The following is a 21977-nucleotide window of genomic DNA, read 5'->3' on the forward strand; positions in this document are numbered from 1 at the left end:
AATAAATAAAACATAATGAGGACTTTACATTTTATAGGCCATATAAATGTGCATTGACTGAGAAACTTATAAATTTTTTTATTTTTTGAATTTTGGCAAGTTCATCACAAAGTGGGTGCACAATACAAATTAGACAACACAAACTATCTCTTTAAAATATATACATGTTCCGGTATTTGAGCTAAAGTAGTTGAATCTTTTCCAATTAAAGTGTCAATTTTTTAAAAATAAGAATGAATCACAGGAAAAAATGTCAGCACTCTTAATGGAATCTCACCTGAGACTCTGGGGTCTAGAGCTGCCATCATTGGCAGCCTCCTATGTAACTACTGAACCTACTGTAGTAGGACCCTTTACAACAATCCTGGTCTGTTGTGGAGATAAGTAAACTCATGCTCAGAGACGGCAAGTCACCAAGTCACCATTACCTGCAAAGTTCAGAATGGAGGGAGTTTCACGCAGGGTGTGATTGGTGACAACAGTTTTAAGTGGCCATGAATAATCAGAAAAGACTTCCCTCGACATACATTCACAAATGCAAAGAACACCCCCAAAATGATGTGTCCACCATCCACCCCTATTCTGGGGGTTCATGTTCTCTTCTTACCCTTCCAGGTTCTCTCTCACCAAAGAACAGGGTCTCCATGTGCAACTGTTGATGTGAGGCCCTAACATGGGGCCTTTTCTGAGGGGATGCCATTCATATCATAGACACTGTAATTACTAAATACATTTTTTAAATTTATTATCTTTGTTGGCTCCAAAGATGGGCTTTTTATATATTAATTACAATAATTTTCTGACAAATAAATTATTCCTATCCTGAGAATACACATATGTGATTTAGTTTACTAAAGAGAAATGAGTTTGATAATCAAATGATCTTGTTGACCTAACATCTAAAATCAACTGACCTTCTAAGTAAAGAACTGCTTCTCTAACTGATGAACTGATTGGGAAGTATCTTAAAATTAGAGTAGGTTATCTACTGAAATTAGCACACTGGCTAAGTTTGAGTTTTTGATATTATAGCTCTTATCATCTGCTTTTTATATTCTGTGCTAAATGGTGTGGCTGAATCCTCTAATTTAAATCCACAAGTAACTTCTCTGTATACATTTGCCATAATAATCCACAAATATTACATGGCCAAATTAGTTATTATAGAATATTACATTATGTTAATTATCAGGTTATTACATATTAAAATATGTTACATAAAATAGAATATTTTATAGTAAGTTCTTATTTGTTATGGAAATTTCATTAGTATGGAAGTTAGCTTACTAAAATGTAATGCTTTTTTATCTACATTCTCCCTTCAAAATACTGTAATTTATTCAGAATAGTAATTTAACAGACACATTGATGAAAACTTTCATAGTTCTTCGGAAAAAAAATAACTTTGTCAATATCAATCATCAATGGAGAACCTAAGTTCTCAAAATTACAATTTGTTGAAATTGTCTACAACACCACAAGACTGTCGAATCTTCTAGAGACCATTTCTATAGGCTAAGAAACAAGAAATTACAGCAACATTGAACCTCTGATAATTTCATTTCCATGAAAGCAAGCCACATAATTATTATATAATGTTATGTCATCATGACTTTAAATTCCTTATTGTGACTTAAAATTTGAATTTTCAATTATTTTATATTCTATCTGTCACGGTTGTTATCGCAAAATAATAATATACACTCATTTAAAATTTTTACTTAAAGAGCTCCATTTCCTGATGGGCACAGGGATTGACTGCGGCCACGCCAACCAGTCCTCAGTTGAACAAGCCCCAGCTTCCAACGCAACATTCATCTTTTGCAAGCGGTTTGCCCAGGTGCACAGGAAATGAGCATGCTCTACAGATGAAGACCGGTGCCTCTGCGACAGCTCTAATGTGTACATTTCCATACACGGTTATTGAAAGTTCATTATCGGAAACGGGTCTTCTTTTAACCACAGCAAACAGACGTCCTTTCACAATAATGGTCTAGGACCGTTCAAATCCCCAAATGCTGAAACTAATTCGACCGATGGGTTGAAACAAGAGGAATAGAACAGAATAAAACAACGAAATGGCGATCAGAAAGGGGGAGGGGGAAGTTCCTAGGTGTCTGCGTGTCTCCAAACATTCTCCTTTCTCCACACAGCTTGGGTCCAACAGGTGCTGTGTTAAATCAGAGTCAGATCGAGATCAAGTTCTGGGTCAGCAGGGGAGCGGCGGGGGTGGGGCGTGGGGGGTTGACACACCCTAGTGAGACTGTCGCTGGGCCTGGGAGGCACAGCAAAGGTAGCACGCAGCTGTCGCGGGCACCGCTCCGGCGGGGCGGGCGTACTGCACCCCGGCCCCCGGCGCGCACTTTCCTCCTCCCCACCCCCACCCTCGCGCGCGCCCCACTGCCGCTCGCTGTGTCCCGGCCACCCCGTTACCAAGCAACGAGCTGCCCAGGCTGGAAGCAACCGAGACGACTGCCTAGGAGAGGGGAAGGCGGTTGGAAAGGGAGCTTGAGCAGCAGAAATGAGCCCGGGTAAGAGCCGGGCCGAGGGCTGCCCTGGGAGGGGGCGCCCTGGGAAGTGGACGCGTGGTGGGGAGCGCCGCCTACCCCCGCCCCGGCTCCTTCCCCCGCGGGGCGGGCCCCGTCTGGAGTGCGGATCTCCTAGACAAGCCGCACACCTCCGCCCGCCCCAGGAGGAAAGCACCGCCTGCGTCCCTGCGCCTGCCCTGCTTCCAGCCTTGGAGCAGCGCGGCCCTCCGCCGCGGCGTGGCCCCAGCGCGCCCTCCCGTGGCCGCTCTGCGCGCCCGCGTCCCGAATCCCCACGCCTCGCCTCCTTTCTCCCAGCAAAACCAAAAGCCGCGTACTGTTCAGTTACAGAAAAGCATCCTGACGAAGAGGAGGAGGTTGACTGCGTTCTCCTTTCAGCACCCAAGATCCTAAATTCCTCTGAGGGGGTAAAGGAAAATGGTGGCAGTGAAACAGGTAAAACCTCCCAGGCCAAAGCTCCGATGGCAGTGATGTTTCTGCCTTTTACTAGAGGCAACCGGTACATTACCTAAATCCACTGGCCCAACTGGTGTGCTTCCGGTGACTACTCGTAAGATACTAATAATAACTAACACGGGACATTTACTTTGTGCTAGATGTTGTTCTGAGCACTTAAATGTGTCAACTTATTTAATCCTCACAACAACCCTATGAAGTAGGTACTACCATTCTCCTCATATTACAAGTGAGGAAACTGAGGCACAGAGAGGTTAACTAACTCCCCAAGGTCACACAGGCAGCAACTGACAGAGCCAGTATTCAGCAGGGTAGCTCCAGGGTCCAGGCCTTAACCTCCATGCTACACTGTACTGCTTCTCTGAATACCAAATAAGAATTGCTGATTTTTTTGGACAGTCACTAAAAAGATACCTATTTTTTTCCAAAAGAAATACTTTTATAGTAAATATTTGTGGACTACAGGATACTGTATAGGGAGGATGTTTGAAATCATTAAAAAGCTGCAGTTTTCAAGTTCCGTATAAACCATGAATAAGATGTGTGGAGGATCTGGGAACACTGAAGCTGGAGTCTCGCTTCCTTGAGAGAAGCTGAAGGAGGCTACACAGGTCTCAGAGGGGCCTGGTGTTCAAGTGAGACACCAGGGAAGAAGCAGAGCGCTGTGGGTGGAAGGCAGTATCTAAACTGAGGGGCCGCGTTGGGATCCTACAGTTGCCCGTAAGCCACGCGGGACACGTGGGCAATCCAGACGCAGAGGTGCTGCAACAAGTGGTGAGCCCGAGACCTGAGGTCAGGTTGGGGTTTGTCCACCTCCATGAACCGGGGACCTTCACAACGGCCTTGTCAAGGGCTCTAAAAAAAAGGGCTGGAGCAGCCACACCCGGCAGACAAAAAACACAAGACAACTGGATGCCCAGTGACCACCAGGCTAAGCCACACCTCACTGACCTGCCCCCTCTCTGCTCTTCTGTGCCCCGCCCGCCTGCATGAGGCCAGGCAGGCATCCCTGTGCAACAGGAGGGGCGACGAGAAGCCCTGAGTGGGGCAGAAAGCCCTCACAGAGAGTCTAGACACGGAGACAGCTCCATACCAAGAGAGAGTGTTTAAGGTCAGAAGAGACTGAGAGAGCTTCATGTGGCAAGACCGTGTGTTCTCTAATGTGAGTGAGATGGAAGGCTCTGGAGGAAAATGCCAGCGTTCACAGAAAATGAAGTTACATACCAAATAGCACATATGCTTGTGTGAGAGTTACAGTCTTTCTTGCTAGAGCATGGCGGGTATAAGGGCAGGGACTCAATCGGTGAGAGATATTCTAAGTTAGGCACCACCAAGGATGGCAGGGACTTCCTGCTTACAGCTCAAGGCAAAACTAGGCGGTGTGACCTTGTGCCCTCCCCACTTTCTGTTCTCTTAGCTACACGTCATGGTCACCAAGTGATCCATTCGCTGGGTACTGACCAACAGAACACTGACATGATTTGCATAAATAGTGCCGAATTGCAAGGTCGTATATATTTCTCAGGTCTCTGATTTTAAAAGAACAAGGAGTTAGTATATGGCGTGAAGTATATATATGGAGTGTCAGAGGTGGGTGGGGAGTGTGCAATTTTATTTCAAATAGGATGGTAGGAGACCTCACTTAGCAGATGACATCTGAGCAAAGACCTGAAGGAGGTAAAGGAGTAGTCTCAGTGCAGATTTCCGGGGAAAGAACATTCCAGGCAGAGAGAACAGCAGCTGCAAAGGTCTCTAGGTGGGAGGATGCCTGGCATGTTGGAGGATCAGCTGGTGACGGGAGCAGAACGAGCAAGGAGGAGGACAGAAGGGTTCAGAGAGGACACTGGGCTTTGTAATTCCATGTAAGGACGTGCGGTTTTATTCTGAGCAAAATGGGAAGCACTGGAGAATCTGAGCAGTCATCCCTCCCTTCCATCTCTATTAGAAATTTTACATTTACCAAATCATCATCATATTGATAATACCCTTATTGCTACAGTAAGAGAGTAAATTTTTCTTGAGCATTTACTGTGTGCCATGCACTGTGGAAGGCTTTACCTACAAACGAGACACTGATCCCTCACAGTGAGCGCATGTGGCAAAGCCAGGATTCAAGCTCAGGCAGCCTGGCTCCATAGCTCCCATAACAAAGCCTCGTGCAGATATGCACACTCCCCTGCTCTGTGCTTTACTCTTCTCCATAGGATTCACTCCCATCTTACACACAATATCCTTTGTTCCCCTCACATGGGCAGGGATTTTGCAAATTTTGTTCACTGTAGGATCCCCAGCACCTTGGACAGTACTTGATACATAGCAGGTGCTTAAAAATAGTTGTTAGATGAATGAATGAAGGCTTGGGTAGAACAGCTCACAAGGCTTCGATAAAACAGTTACTTCTAGGAGTGAGTGTGAATTGTCACAGCAAAACTCAGTATTTGAACCTGAGAATTAAAAGGCGTTGACTACAGAGTGTCTAACATCCTATATAGAATCGTTATGATGCTGCATTTTTAAAACTCATTTGTTCTCCCTGCTCTGTTAGCTACAGGTATGCCCTTAAAACTTTCTCTATACATTGAATATGACATAATCTTCTGCAGACTTCAGAATAAATTCCCTATATCTTTACCTTAATTACCTCAAAAGTCATCCTGCTGATAACTATCTTGTTTTTAAATTTTGACACTTAAATATGAAACAGCTAGAGAACTTAAGTTGAATATAATCTGAATAATATTTCTTGCAATCTGAATAGAGTATAAGCTTCTTCAGGGCTGGCACCATATCCACTACTTAGTCTAAATACTTCCCAATATTGTACATTTAGCAAGGACTTAATAAATGGTGACCTGTGACTGTGTTCCCTCTCCTGTGCTTCACTGATAATTTCCCTTCCAGTTCTAGAATCACATAATCCTATGTGTTTCTTTAAGTACTGATGAATTTTAAAATTATCTTCCCTTTGGGAATAAGCAGTAGCCAATGTCTCTGAAACTCATAAGAAAAACAAAAAGTTATTTTCGTAGCTTTTAAAAATAGATGAATCCAACTCTCTGCCTACTCTGTATCTTCACTGAATCATATGAACTTTGCTGGAGAAAAACACTCACTTCTGAGTCATACCACGGATCTCAATGCTATTTGGAAAAGTTACTTTATTTCCCCAGTAAATGCTTCTGCAAGCCCTGTCCAAGGTAACTAGTCCACTCTTCTGGTTTCCTCAAATCTCCAACACCTCTCACCGCTGCCTCCCAATGTGTAACATGACCTCAAACTATATGAAAAAACTAGAAGCAATCAGACCCAAACTCCCTGACCTTCAACCTTAAACTTTGCTAACCTACCGCCTGTGTTCCATATTCTCTGCTGTCCCCTGCTTCAGTGGAAGGCCTGTCCCTGCTCAATCACAGGTCATTTCCTCCAGATCGTACCTCTACTGGAATTCTCAAGTACTCAGCTTTGGCCATCAGCCTTCCTCATTCTCCAGAATTCTTCTTCTCCTCCGTTTCCACTATATGGTTCCCGCAGTAAGCAGGCACATTAGACTCTCTCATGGTTAAAAAAAAGTTCTTCTTAACCTTCACGTCTCTTCCAAAAACCCCTATCCCCACCAGGCACCTTATCCCCTGCCACAGTAAAACCACAAAGCGTTGCCCACGAACCTTCACGTTCCATCTCCCCTCGAGCCACTTCATCTGGGGTTCTGAGCTGCTCACTGCACAGAAAGTGCCCCTGTCTAGGCCAGCAGCAGGGTCCATATTTCCCAATACAGTGCTCATAAGCACTCCCCTGACCCAGAGCCTGGACTATACAACAGCCTGTTGACATCTCCACTTTGATGTCCAACAGAAAATTTAACTTTAACAGACCTAAACGAGTTTTCCCTAAAATGTGTTCTTCCCCCACTCTTTTCCATTTCAGTAAATGGCATCCTCATTCGTCCACCTGCTCTCACTAAAAACCTAGGAGTCACCTTTCCTCCCTCGACACTGGCCACATCTAATCCTCCAGCGATGCTTCGTCTCAAAAACGTATTTTGAATCCACCTATTTTTCTCCCTTTCCCCCACTGCCATTCTAGTCCAAGGTACCTTTGTCTCTCCCTTGGATTATTCCAATAGTCCTGCGACTGCTACCTTCTCATCCATTATCATGCTGGAGAGTGTCCTATAAAGTTTTTAGTCAAGTCAAATCATTCTCGTGATTGAAACCCCCCAAAGCTGCTCATTTCTCTTAAAATAAAAGCCAAACCCCTCAGGATGGCTTGCCAGATTCTCTCTAACCTCACCCCCGTCTCCCCCTGAACGCTCAGCACACCGTGCTCCCATCTGCTCAGGAAGCTGCATCCACATGGGCTTTCTTTCTGTTCCAAACACAGGTAACACGTGCTCCGCTTCAGGACCTTGCGGTTTCCTCTGCTCTGAATCTCTTCCTACAGATGTCCACACGGCTGGCCCCTGCTTATCACGTAGGAGTCTCGGCTGAAGCCACAAAATACCAGATAGGCCTTTTCTAACCGCCCTCCCCAGTGCTGTCCTCATCCCCCCTCACTGTCACAGTAGCCTATTTTCTTTGTGTTATTTATCACTATTTGGAAGTATCTTGTTTATATCTTTGTTTGCTTTTTTTCTGTTTACTCTTTTTAGAAGGTAGGCATAGTGAGAACAGGAGCTCCAGCTGATTTATTCATTGCTGTGTCTATAGTAACTACAGTGGGGCACACCACATAGTAGACACTCAAAATCTGAATGTGTGATATTATTGAAGGAATGAACCACTTGAACATGAAACAATATTTAAGGCCAAATCATGAACTTATCAAAATTATTCTAGACTTTCAGGTAGAGATTTTAGAGCCAAAGAAGATCCCAGACCTTCCTCCCCCACTACAAAAGGACAGGAACAAAAAAAACCTGCCAGAACACCAGCAAAAACGTCACCAGCAGTACCTGGAGAAGGAAGGGGGCACCCCCTCAGGATATAAAATTGGAGAGTGGAGGCCAAAGATAAAAACAGATGATGCTGGCAAGGCTATCTATAGCATGGCTCATAGCTCCCTCTGACTTTCAGAGGCGATAAAGAAAGCCAGAATCCTGAAGATACTCATTAATGTACCCCCTGCCCAGCCCCCACACACAGTCCATCCCTGCCCTGTGATGAAGGCGGGATTCTTCAACTGGCCAAATGGCTCCAGGCTCTGAACCACAGCAGCTCTTTCAGTGATGAGGGCCACATTGGGACTGGGTGGAAGGAAGTATACTTTGCAACCAGATTCTATAACATCTGGCAGACTGCCATTCCAAAAGAGATGCACTGACTTCTTTAAAAACCTTCTCTTACAGCAGAAATTGTCAGCCTGGGGCAAATTCTAACATAACTCTCATTTCACTCAGGACATGTTTTTTAATTTTTTTAAATAAAAATTTACAAAGCAAGTAGCCTAACATTTGGGAAAAAAGAGGAATGTATGTCAGGAAATTTGCAAACGTTATATAGTCTCTCCCCTATTGCAGATCTAAAATCTATTTTCTAGGAAGGAACACACAGATCCTTATAGCACTTTGCTTAAGAGCATAACAAAAATTATGTTCTATTAATCCAAATTATTTTCCATGTTAAGGAAGAAAAACATCACATGGCCATTGCGTAGGTACTGAGGCCTATATAGGACTTTGCCAAGGGTCTCCCTTAACATAAGAATTGTTAATTTTTTTACCAAAAAATATAGTTTATATCCCAGAAACAAACAAAGATATCCGAGCTCCTGAGAGTTCTCAGTTTGGTGTTACAAGTTAAGGGTTTATTATAAAAGTAAAACCACTATTACAACCTTAAGTAGGTGCAGTATTGTAAGTCAGATGAGAATTATCTCTTAAACTCACTATGCAGCTAGCATCGGGTTTTTCTTAATGTGAACATCAACCATCTCATTATCTCTTTGCCTCACCATCCAGGAGAGCTATAGGAGACTGCTTTCCATCAACATTGTTTAAAAATAACACTTCAGAATTAAATCACATCGTTTTCAATTTTACTTTTTAGAATACGACTGCATAACAGAATCAGAAAATCAAATCCAACTACAATCAGCACTGAAAGTGAGTATATTTCATTTTATTTTCTCAGAAAATCTGTGTAAAGTCTGATCTTTCTCAGAATACTTCCTAAATATATACGGGTTTTCCACAAAAGTCTTCATCAAAATGCACTGGAGAGTGAGCAAGAATGATGAAGAATGTGAGTCACCTGACCCTCACATGATCCTTGTAATAGGCAACTTCGGGGGATTTTTTTTTTTAATTGTAACAAAATGTATGTTCACCTAAAAATGTTCAATTTCATACCTTGTGTAATTTTGTTGTAGGCCCTTCAGCATCAGCTGGAATCATTTCAGGCTCTCCGAATACAGACTTTGCAGAATGTTAGCATGGTATGTTTCTTCTAATTTACATAGAAAATATCCAAACTTAGAATACCATCACACACTTCTAAGCTGATGATCACTAGCCAACTGATTAGTTGGTATTGAATGTAATAAAGCCACAACCTATTCTAGACACAAAATTGGCAGGAAACTATATTCTGTTATACTTGCATTTGGATATGAGCCAAAAGAAATAACACTCACTGATTTTTTTTAAAACATATGTTTAAAGTGCTACCTATATATAGTCTACAAATAGGGACTCTCATTATAAGTGATATAGAATCTAAGTCAAACTGACCAAGGGAAAAGTGCACTTTATTAGCTCTAGTAATGCAAACCCTAGGTACAGTTCACTTGGGGATGGCTTCATCCACATGATCAGGACTCACGTCATCAGGGAACCAGCCTCACTCCTCATCTTGGTTCTGCTTTTGACAGTAACGTATTCTCAGACTCCATGTGGTAGCAAAAGGGTTGCTAGAAGTTCCTCCCCCACTACAAAAGGACATGAACAAAAAAACCTGCCGGAACACCAGCAAAAACTTCACCAGCAGTACCTGGAGGTGTACTGCTGGTACACCTTATCCTTCCAGATTCCAGTTAGACAGAGATGAGACCATGCTTTTCTCTCTTAACAGTGTGTACTGAGTTCTTGGCCTGATTCTGACAGCCCCACATGCAGTGCTTGAAGCAATCACTGTTGAGAGGGAGGCAGCGCTCTGACTGGTTAGCTCTGGGTCACATGGCCACCCCTTGGAGCTGGAGGAGGGATCTGTATCACCAAAGGCACATGGACTTTATCCAGAAGTAAGGGGTAGTGTTAACAGAAGGATAGGGCATGGATTCTGGGGGTACATAACACAACGCATAGTCACTAAAGACCCAATATAAACTTCATCCTGATATTGAAGCAACTGCAGGGAAATGGGAAGAGAAGATAAAATCCTCCTGAGGCTGACAGAATAGATTGCATTCTGATGACAGAGATCAAAGACCTCTGATTTATTCAACAGTGTAAAAATCAAACATCTAAAATTATTTTAATTCATAAGATTTTATTGTTTTCCTAAATTAAGTCTTTCTGATTTTATAATCATATAGTAAAGACATACTTTTCTTAAAGATTCCTTCAGTGATAGAGATTACAATAAATTAAATTTAATTTTTATTTTATATGATGGAAAAGAATATGCATAGGAAATTTAACGGTATCTTTCAAGTATAATATCTATTATCCTTGTGCATTCATAACTTTATAAATGTGAAATCAAAGTCTGACATTCTTAATTTCTCTTTTAAAGATGCAGTCTAAAATCAGTGAAATATTGAACAAAAGTATTGTTGAAGCAGAAAACCCACAACTTAGCTCAGAAAAAAATCTAGTATTTGGCACACGCAATGAAAAAGCTTTGGTATGTGTTTCCGTACAAAATCATTCCTACATTTAGGTACTTCAGAAATGTTACTGCAACCAGTTTACCTTCACCTTTACACTCTCCCCTTCTTCACAGGGCGGCTGGATTGTCAAAGATGAAAATAAGGAAACTCCTGTCCTGAAAACTCTAAAAGATGTGCGTTTACCTCTGTACTTCTGCAATTTTCTTGTTTCTCTTAGGAGAGCGTGTGAGGGGCATTTGACTTAGTCCATACACCTAAAGATTCCCAAGTAAACTGAAATACACGGCAGTTTTTCTGTCCACTTTGAGTTTTTCTACTTTTAGGACTGACTTACACCTAGACTGAGTTCTCTAAAACAGGTCCAAACTAGAGTCACTGTGTCTATACTTACTAGAACTTCACATTTTCTCTGAAGAGTCACAACCCTAGATCCATTTGAAATGAGGAAGACAAGCTAAGGTTGACAAATAGCCCAGAAGTAGAAATTTTCATTTTCCTTAAACTTCCCTTTGAACTATTGCTTCTCTCTTCCCCACCTATCTATGATGGTCTCTTGAGAAATGCTGAATTTGTATTTCTGGAATTGAGGGGTTGGCCCTTCTATCTCACCCCCTAAGGAAATAAGTGCAATTTCTAAGCAAATTGTGAAGACCAGAGTTACAGATCTCAAAATAAGGGTAGATTTTCTGGAGAAAATGAATCATACTTGTCAGCCTCTTTGCTGCAGAAATGGATAGAATGTTCATGCTGGTTGTAGTAAAAACAATTCCTCCACAAAATATTATCTTAATTTGTTGGTCATGTAGCAAATGATAGTACATTTATAGTGTGATTTTTATCGTTACTAGCCTACAGAGAATCAAGAAGAAACCCTTTCTATGGAGAAAATTCAGCATTTTGAGGATCCTAGGACTCTTCATTCAGCAGAAGAAATATTCAGTAGTGACAGTGTTAACAGTCTCTCTCAAGGTATAAATATCCCATGCCAGATACATTTCAAGGACATATTAACTTTGACAGATAATCCAGCTTCAGAAAATTCTGACTTGAAGAATTATAATAACCTTTATAATTTCCTACCTAATGTACCTCAAAACGGGATGTCTCAAGCTGATATGGTAATTCTGGATAAGTCCAGAATTACTGTGCCTTTTCTCAAGCATGGATTCTGTGAAAATTTAGATGATATTTGCCATTCTATCAAACAAATGAAGGAAGAGCTTCAAAAGTCACGTGACAGGGAACTGGCACTTACAAATGAACTGCAAACTTTAAAAGCTGTTCCAAGGAATGGTAACTATGACCTGCCCCCCACTCACAAGGAAAAAATTAACTTTATTAAGGAAGAAAATATTGAAAGTAACTTAAATGAAGATATAAAATCAAAGAGAATTTTGGAATTAGAGGCACTAGTAAACAAATTACCCCCACTTAGGGAAACAGTGTCAAAATTCCATGTGAATTTTTGTAGGAAATGTACAAAACTATCTAAGAGTGAAATACACAGTGGGGAAAAGAATGAGAAAAATAATAAAGAAATTCCTGTCACTGACAAGAATATTGCAGATTTAAAACTCCATTCCAGAGTTCCAAGACATACACTGGCATTCTTTGACCCAACAAAATATACAATGAAAGACAAAGAAAGACAACCATTAGCAGTGAAAGAAGGATCAATAATATTTGAAAACGAGAAGACATCCAAAGTCAATTCTGTTACTGAACAGCGTGTAGCAAAAATTCAGTACTTACAGAATTACCTGAAAGAATCTATGCAGATACAGAAAAAAGTACTGAAACTACAGAATGAAAACCTAACCCTTAAAATGAAAATTAAACCTCTTGTCTTTACCACACAATCTCTGATACAGAAAATTGAAATGTACGAAAAACAATTTAAGACATTGGTTGAAGAACAGAACACTATTCAGTCCAAGTTAATTAAAACAGAAGAAGATGGCAAAGAATGTCTTAAAGAATTGAAAGAAATAATTAGTAACTATAATGTTCTCCAAGGACAAAATAAAACCCTAGAGGAAAAAAATAGTCAACTTTCTTTGGAGAAGCAACAAATGATAGAAACATTAGAACAACTAAAAAGTAAGGAACACAAAGCTCAAAATGACATGGCCATTGTCAGTAATGAAAATAAACTATTGATTACAGAAATGGAATCAATGAAAACAAATATTCTATTGATACAAGAGGAAAAAGAAATGTTAGAGGAAAAAACATACCAGCTTCTAAAGGAAAAAGTCTCACTTGAAAATGAACGAAAAGAAAACCAGCTAGAGATAATGCAGCTAAAAGAGAAAGAAAGATTGGCCAAATCCGAACAACAGACACTTCTTCAAATAATAGAAACAGTTAAAAACGAAAAGCTTAATCTTGAAACAACCTTACAAGAATCTACTGCTGTGAGAGAAATGATGCAAAGAGAAATTGAGGATATTCAAACATACCAATCTACAGCCGAAGAGTATTTTCTGCAAGAAATAAAAAATGCAAAATCAGAAGCAAGTATTTATAAGAATAGTTTGTCAGAAATGGGCAAAAAATGTGAAATGTTATCAAAAATGTTAATGGAAATTAAAACTGATAATCAGATTCTAAAAGAAGAACTAAAAGAACATAGTCAAGAAAGTATAAAATTTGAAAACAGCATCAGTAGACCTGAGGAAGACAAAATACGTTTAGAAAACTATGTAAGTACCGAGAATGAAAGGGATACCTTGGAATTTGAGATGCGGAATCTTCAAAGAAAATATTTAAATCTACGTGAAAAAATCTATAATCATCATATTGACCTATCAAAAATGTGTCACCTTTCAAGAAGAGAGGAACTCCGTATTGACATCCATGGTATTCAATAAGACACCTCTAGTCCTAGGAGTAGGCCTTTAGCCCCTGATTTGAAAGGTATGTATATTGTAGTGGGTTAGCAGAAATATGTTTAAGATTCTTTTAGCCTATTGGGCATTAGCCAAAGGACAGTAATAAGAAGGTGAGTACAATTCAGTTTTGTGAGATTTGTACCCAATTTATTATATAGTGATTATTTAGATTTTGCTCTTTTGATAAAATTCATATTATTTTATTATACTACTTCTATACATTGTATATGACCAAAGCAACTTTGGCAGCAAACAGGGATTTTTTTTAACTATTATTTTTCTGTAATACACTTAGAAGTCCAACCTTTTAAAAAATTCTTCTTTTTTTCCAAGAATTCCAAGTAAACCATATCAACTGCTTCCATCCAAACCATGTAAATAAATTTCTAAAATCAATGTTTCAAAATCCTTTGTCCAAGTACTTTTTTCAACAAAAAATTTTAAATTCACTTTTACATGTGATTACAATTACCTTATAATTGATTAGACTAGTTTTTTTAAATTCGATATTGGAATTAGGTATATATTTTTATGTTGTCAAGAACTGTAAACATTCTGAGACTTTATCCAACTTGTAAGCTAATATGTTAGCCTGACAGTTTCATGGGTTCTAGTGGAAGACATGAGACTCCTGGGTCAGAGATAAAGGACAGTTTGTTGCTCACAGCAATAGCAGGAGCCAGAGTAACAGCACTTTTGCATGGGTTCTCCAAGCCCCATCCTATAGGCAACATGAAAAGAGTCATACAGTGGTTGCATTACAAGAGAAAACTCTGAGCTTAGGGAACCATTACTTTTCTGAGTGCAGTAAGCATGCCTGCCCTTTGCTCTAGATGGAAACATTACTTTTATTATACAGGACAGTTAGAATATCTGCCCTTGCTCCAGCAGAGACACTATCTCTAGCTTCCAAGACTGCTTGTTATACAAATAAACTTATTGAATTTTGTCAAATGCTTTTTCAGCATTTTATTGAGGTGATCCTGTGTTTTCCCCCTTTAATCTGTAAATATGGTGACTACATTGATTAATTTTGAAACATTACACCAACCTTGAGTTGCTGAGATAAACTTCATCAGATATCATCCTTTTAACATACTTCTGGATTCAATTTGACAATATTTTGTTAAAGATTTCTGCTTCTATGTTCAGGATATTGGTATCTATATTATTTTCTTTTTATGTCTTTATCTGATTTTGGTGTCAGGAAAATCCTGGCCTCATAAAATATAAGGTCAGGTTTTCCAATAGGAAAGTGTTCCCTCCTCCTCTATTTTCTGAAAGGATTAGTGTAGAATTGGTATTATTGATATTATTCCTTTCTAAATACATAATATAATTCACCAGAGAGCCTGGAGTTTTCTAAATGGAAAGGTTTTACACTGCAAAATCAACCCCATTAATAGATATAGAACTATTCAGATTTTCTATTTCTTCTTGAATCAGGTTTGATCATTTGTTGTACTGAAGAATTTGTACATTTTACATAAGTTCTCAAGTGTATTGGCATAAAGTTGTTTATAATATTCCTTATTATCTTTTTAATGTCTAGAGGACCTGTGATGTCCCATCTTTCACTTCTGACATTGATAATTTGGGGTTCTTGTGATTCTTTGGGCACCCTGGATGTGGATTTATAATTTTCATCACACTTGGAAAATTTCAGCCATTATTTCTTTAAATCTTTTTCTCTCTGCTGCTTTCTGAGATGCAATAACACACGTTAGACTGTTTGATATTGTCCTAGAGCTCACTGGTATTATTTTCATTTGCTTTTCAGTCTTTTCTCCATGTTTCACTTTGGATACTTTCTATATCTTCAAGTTCACTAGTGTTTTCTTTTGCCATGCCTCATTTTTTACTATTCCCACTTACTGAAGTTTTTCATTTCAGTTATTTTTCATCTCTTTTCCATTGGTTCTTGTTTATAACTTTCATTTTTCTTTCCAATATGTTCATATTTTCCTTTAAATACATTAACGTGGTTCAAGTAGCTATTTTAATGTCTTTATTTGCTGATTCCATCTTCTCTACTGTTTGGGGGTTTATTTCTATGGACTGATTTTTCTCCCTGTTATGGGTCATATTTTCTGGCTTCCTGGCATATCTAGTATGCCAAAAATCCATCTGGAAGATGGGTTTTTGTGAATTTTACATTGTTGATTGTCCGAATGTTGTTGATTCCTTTACAGATTGTTGGAATTGGTTGTGTTAGGCATTACATTACTTCTGCTTCTATTTGATGCTTTCGAGGCTTGTTTTTTAAACTTTTATTAGGGTGGGTGTAGAGTAGCCTCTAGTCTACTCTAGATCCTCTGGAACCACCACTGAATGCAGAGAGGTGAGAATGTCCCAGCCTTGAATGGTTCCTGGCCTTCTGTGAGCTGTGGGAACCATGACAGGTCCATGTTGTTCTTTGTCCTGCCTTATGTTGTTCTTTGTTCTGCCTCATGGAATTTAACCTTATGCATGCCTGTCTTAGATGTCAGCATGGTTAAGGGGATACCTATGCGGATTTCTGAACTCTTCCTGTGTAGATCTTTCCTCTCTAGAACTCAACCCCACAAATTTGAACCACTTTAGATTCCTTGGGTTCCAATTTCTGTCTCAACTCAGCAAGGCTACTATACTTTGAGATTCCAAGTCCTCCATCCTCTCTGGTCCAAAAGTGCCTCCAGACAAAAAGCAATTGTAGGGCTCACCTCAATTGTTTCCTTTTCCTCACGGATCACAATCCTGCACTGTCTGTGTCCAGTATCTAAAAAGAGTTGTTATGTATGTTTTGTACAGTTTTTAATTGCCTAAAGAAGAAGCATAAATCTGGTTCCTGATACTCTATCTTGGCTAGAAGCCATTTCTGGGTAGTCAAGTTTGGGAAGTTTGGAAAATCAAGTCCTATGAACAGACAGAACACAGTGTTAACTTTTCTAGGTAGCTGGTATATGTAGGTATGTTTTTCCACCAGATCTCACCCAACTATAAAGAAGATGCCTGTAACTATGGAGTATGTGTGTACAGGGCTATTGACCGGAAGAGAACCAGAATTATTCTTATTGGAGTAATAATGCCAGAACAAGAACTTTACTCTTGTAGTCCCAATTCTCCTTAGGTAGCTCTTCAGAATGTTCAGAGGCAAGATGCTTAGTTTTTCATCTGGGGGTAAAATTCTGGGTTGCCTGAACTGGGAAAGCACTGAGGATGGGAAGGAGGTAGGAGGAAAAAAAGAAACTGACTGAAAAAGTCTTTCCTAAACACACTTTTAATTAAACGTTTTTGGCTCTATTCTTACTTTTTTTGTCTACAGAATTTTTTTGAAACTCCTTATTCTCTGATGATCCCCTTATGAGTCATTTTTCTGGACTCATTATTTTACTATTGTGTTATTAGGGTCAGAGGAGAGCCAGCAAATAAGTGTGTTCTGCCTGCCAGTTCTAATTGGAAGCCCCTAATACATTAGTGTTTTTGATTATAGTGTAAATAGCTTTTTAGTATATTTTGGCTTAGAACAAACATCCTCTTTCAAATTTTCATGACATATTTTCATGTTTTGTCTTCAAAATAAAATTTAAAATTAGCTAGTCAAGTTTTATTGTTTTTATTCTGTAGGGATTTTTAGTAAATTGCATTAAATTTATTGATATATTAAAGATAAACAGCAAGTTTACAATATTTAGTCTCCCTGGAACATGGTCTATTGCTCCAGCTTCCTTTTATATCTTCATTTTAATCCTAAGTTTCCATAGTTTTTTTCCTATTGTAAATAGAATAGTTTTCACATTTCCTAATGGACATATGGAAAAGACTATCTTTTTTTGCAGATCATTATATACATCTGTTTATTGTACAATTTTATTAGTTCAAATATCTTTCAATAGATTCTTTTTACATTGTAGGTAAATAACTATATATCACCTGCAAGCAATAATATTGTCTTTTTCTAATATTTATTTCCTCTTGGGATTTTTTTCTTGTCTTCCTGCATTAATATATTTATATTAATATATTTTCCAGGGCAGTGTTTGTCTTGTTTATGGCTCAAGCTTAATGTCTGTTATGATTGTGATAGATATCCTTTAGAAAGTAAGGAAAGTTCTTCCTAATTGTCACATCCTAAGAGGTTTTAAGTGGAAAGAGTATTTAATTTTTCAAATGGCTTTTTAGCATCTATTAGGGGAACATGTATTTTTTTCATTTTAATATATTAAAGAACTTTATAATAATAGATTCACTCATGTCAAGCTATTTTAGGAGTCATAGAATAATAAATCATTTTATGTTCATTTAAAATGTGGATTCCTTTGGCTTTTGATTTAGGATTTTTTTTAATGAGTTAGAATATTATTTTCCTATTTATGTTATCCTTGTCCATTGATGCTATCCTCATAAAATAAATCAAAACTCTTTCATATTTTTCTATGATCAAAACAATTTAAATAACAAAAGATTTCTCTGTTTTGAAGATTTGATAGGATTTAGCTCCTTAATAATCTAGACACAGTACCTTTTGGCTACTAAGTTTAACTATTATTTCCATTTTTTCTACCTTTATTGGTCCATTCATGTTTTCAGTTCTTGTTGAATTACTTCCGGTAACATTGCATTTTCAAATGTATTTGACATGGAATTGTACATGTTTTAACTGTTGCTACATCTGTGGTTAAATCTATTCCTTACTCAAGAGTATAGTTTGTATTCTCTCTCACCTCTCTTTTTTTTCTAGGTGGGCTTTTCAAAAAACCAATTTTAAGTTTTTCAGATCTACTTTTCAATTGGTTGTTTTTCTCTCTCTTTGAATTATTCGATTTGATTTTCAATCTTTTTCAAATATTAACATCAGTGTGTAAGCCTGTAAATTTTCCGTCTGATTAATTCTTTAGCTTTGGTGTTTTTTTTTTTTAAAACATCTTTATTGGAGTATAATTGCTTTACAATGGTGTGTTAGTTTTCTGCTTTATAACAAAGTGAATCAGTTATACATATACATATATCCCCATATCTCTTCCCTCTTGCGTCTCCCTCCCTCCCACCCTCCCTATCCCACCCCTCTAGGTGGTCACAAAGCACCGAGCTGATCTCCCTGTGCTATGCGGCTGCTTCCCACTAGCTGTCTATTTTACATTTGGTAGTGTATATATGTCCATGCCACTCTCTCACTTTGTCCCAGCTTACCCTTCCCCCTCCCCGTATCCTCAAGTCCATTCTCTAGTAGGTCTGTGTCTTTATTCCCGTCTTGCCCTTAGGTTCTTCATGACTTTTTTTTTTTTTTTTTTTTAGATTCCATATATATGTGTTAGCATACGGTATTTGGTTTTCTCTTTCTGACTTACTTCACTCTGTATGACAGACTCTAGGTCCATCCACCTCACTGCAAATAACTCAGTTTCTTTTTATGGCTGAGTAATATTCCATTGTATATATGTGCCACATCTTCTTTATCCATTCATCTGTTGATGGACACTTAGGTTGCTTCCATGTCCTGGCTATTGTAAATAGAGCTGCAATGAACATTTTGGTACATGACACTTTTTGAATTATGGTTTTCTCAGGGTATATGACCAGTAGTGGGATTGCTGGGTCGTATGGTAGTTCTATTTTTAGTTTTTTAAGGAACCTCCATACTGTTCTCCATAGTGGCTGTATCAGTTTACATTCCCACCAACAGTGCAAGAGGGTTCCCTTTTCTCCACACCCTCTCCAGCATTTATTGTTTGTAGATTTTTTGATGATGGCCATTCTGACCTGTGTGAGATGATATCTCATTGTAGTTTTGATTTGCATTTCTCTAATGATTAATGGTGTTGAGCATCCTTTCATGTGTTTGTTGGCAATCTGTATATCTTCTTTGGAGAAATGTCTATTTGGGTCTTCTGCCCATTTTTGGATTGGGTTGTTTGTTTCTTTGATATTGAGCTGCATGAGCTGCTTGTAAATTTTGGAGATGAATCCTTTGTCAGTTGTTTCATTTGCAAATATTTTCTCCCATTCCGAGGGTTGTCTTCTCATCTTGTTTATGCAGCTTTGGTTTTTTATTATGTATTGATCTCAGTTTTGAGTAATAATTGGGAAGTTAGCAAGACAATGAAAGGCATAGGGTATTCCAGGAAAGGAAAAGCATGTGAGCCATCATAATAGCTCAGAACAACATGTCACTTTCAAGGAATTACAAATAATTCAAGGTGAAGGGGAAAGATGATTAAATATGGCCACTATAGTATATTCATTCATTCAATCAACAAATATTTACTGAGTGCCTACAAAAAGTGTCAAGTGCTATGCTAGGTGCTAATAACCATAAACAAAATAGATATGGTTTTATAGTACTTATAATATCACAGAAGATACAGGCTAATAAATATTATAAATGTGAAGTTAGAAGGTGTTATTTGAATACTTAACAAGGGGATCTAACCTCCTCTCAAAGATCAGGAAGGCCTTACTTAAGGAAGAAACAGTTTTAGAAGAGATCTGAAAGTCTACAAATTGGAGTTAGTAAGGTAAGAAGATGATGGATGGTGGGAAAGGTTCCAAGCTATAGAAAGTGGATAAATCCCTCCCAGGCAAGGGACAGCATGTCTGTCATTATAAAAAGTGAAATAAATCTACCCTAGGTAGAATGAAAAGAGCAAAGAAGTGTAACAAGAAATAAAGGAAAAGAAATGAGTCAAGTCTTGAAGAGCCTTTTAACTCATATAGATTTTGCCTTTAGCTTAAGGATAATGGGAATCCACTAAAGGGTTTTTAACTTAGTGAAGTAGTGGATTGGATGGTAAAGGGAGATGATTTCTGAATAATTTCAAGATTTGTTTTAAGTTACATGATATCTGGAAGCACAATTTACCGAGAGAGGGAATAATTAATAAGGAGCTAATTTAAGAGGTAAAAATGATAGATTTCATTTTGGAAGCATTATATTTGAGCTCTCTAGGAGATCATTTTAAAAAGAGAAAAGACGTCTTGTAGGCAGTTATAAATAGAACTCTGATTCAGGATAATGTTGTAAGCTGGAGATACGGTTTAAAGCTTAATTAAATTGCTCCAATTTACCCAGCTAGTCAGGTTGAGCCTGGCTTATTATTAATACACAGTCCACAGTATTAACATACAAAAGGAGCAAGCAATCTCTGAAGAAGCAAGGTAAGGTTTCCAAAAATACACTATGCTACTGCTTAACATTCCCTCCAGTTCCTGTTGGAGCTTCTTATTGATCTAAGTCTCTCTCAAAGTTAAGCATTTCTTCCATGATCAGGTTAACATCCTTAATCTTTGTTTCAACTTTGAGCCTTAAATAGGTGTGGTTGGATGGTTCATAACAGAGATTAACAACTACTAAGCAAGCATATTATTTCTTCCCTTATTCTCTGATGGTGGATGCAGAAAACCACTCAAGTCATACAGGCATCCTAATGGGCAGTAGATAACTAGACGCCTGAGTTGTCAAGAGACAGGACACCAGTGTCCATTAATGTTAACTCTTCACATCTGACTCTGGGGAAAAAAGTTGTTTCACAGGAAACCACCTAATGTTGTATTGTATTGTTATATTTTCAAAACTAAAAGGAGAGACACTAATTGTAAGAAAACAATGGGCATCGTAAATAGTTTGTGCCCCTCAAATCAAATTTGTATGTGTTCCTCTATTTCTTTTTTTTTTTCTTTTTTTTTTTTTTTTTATGCGGTACACGGGCCTCTCACTGTTGTGGCCTCTCCCATTGCGGAGCACAGGCTCCAGATGCACAGGCTCAGAAGCCATGGCTCACGGGCCTAGCCGCTCCGTGGCATGTGGGATCCTCCTGGACCGGGGCACGAACCCGTGTCCCCTGCAGCGGCAGGTGGACTCTCAACCACTGCGCCACCAGGGAAGCCCCTAATTTTTTTTTTTTAATTAACGTTCCTCTATTTCTGATCATTTCAAAAATCTTAACTTTTCTATAGGCTTCACTATTCCTATTACTGGTTTCTCTATTTGACACAATATATTTATGTAAACTCTAGATAAGCTCTGTCAACTGTCACACTGCTTCTTACACCCTTCAGCAGGCATTAGATTAGTATTTGCATCTATGAATTAATTATATGAAGTGTGCATTGTTATGAGAGGCACATTAATGAAATAAATAGCTAACAAAAGGCAGAGGTGAAAATGAGCAATTATTTAGATTTTAATAAAATCTGAATATATAAACCTCTTCCTCAAAATAATGCATATACTTATAAAGCTTGTTTGGTAACATTTATCAATATGCAACTAAATGAG

The 21977-nt window shown here is 38.6% G+C and overlaps 1 protein-coding gene across 1 annotated transcript; it reads left to right on the forward strand.

The window, feature by feature from the left end:
- The first annotated feature begins 2442 nt into the window (after nucleotides 1-2442).
- On the forward strand, nucleotides 2443-14119 carry CCDC110 (coiled-coil domain containing 110). The gene is made up of 7 exons (XM_081221081.1): nucleotides 2443-2531; nucleotides 2871-2981; nucleotides 9047-9102; nucleotides 9369-9434; nucleotides 10733-10843; nucleotides 10943-11002; nucleotides 11678-14119. The coding sequence occupies exons 1-7, from the start codon at nucleotides 2522-2524 to the stop codon at nucleotides 13700-13702; spliced, it is 2439 nt and encodes an 812-aa protein (XP_081077207.1). The 5' UTR covers nucleotides 2443-2521; the 3' UTR covers nucleotides 13703-14119.
- The last annotated feature ends 7858 nt before the right edge of the window (nucleotides 14120-21977 follow it).

This window comes from Mesoplodon bidens (genome assembly GCF_964165515.1).
Source record: "Mesoplodon bidens genome assembly, chromosome: 20".
Lineage (NCBI taxonomy): Eukaryota > Metazoa > Chordata > Mammalia > Artiodactyla > Ziphiidae > Mesoplodon > Mesoplodon bidens.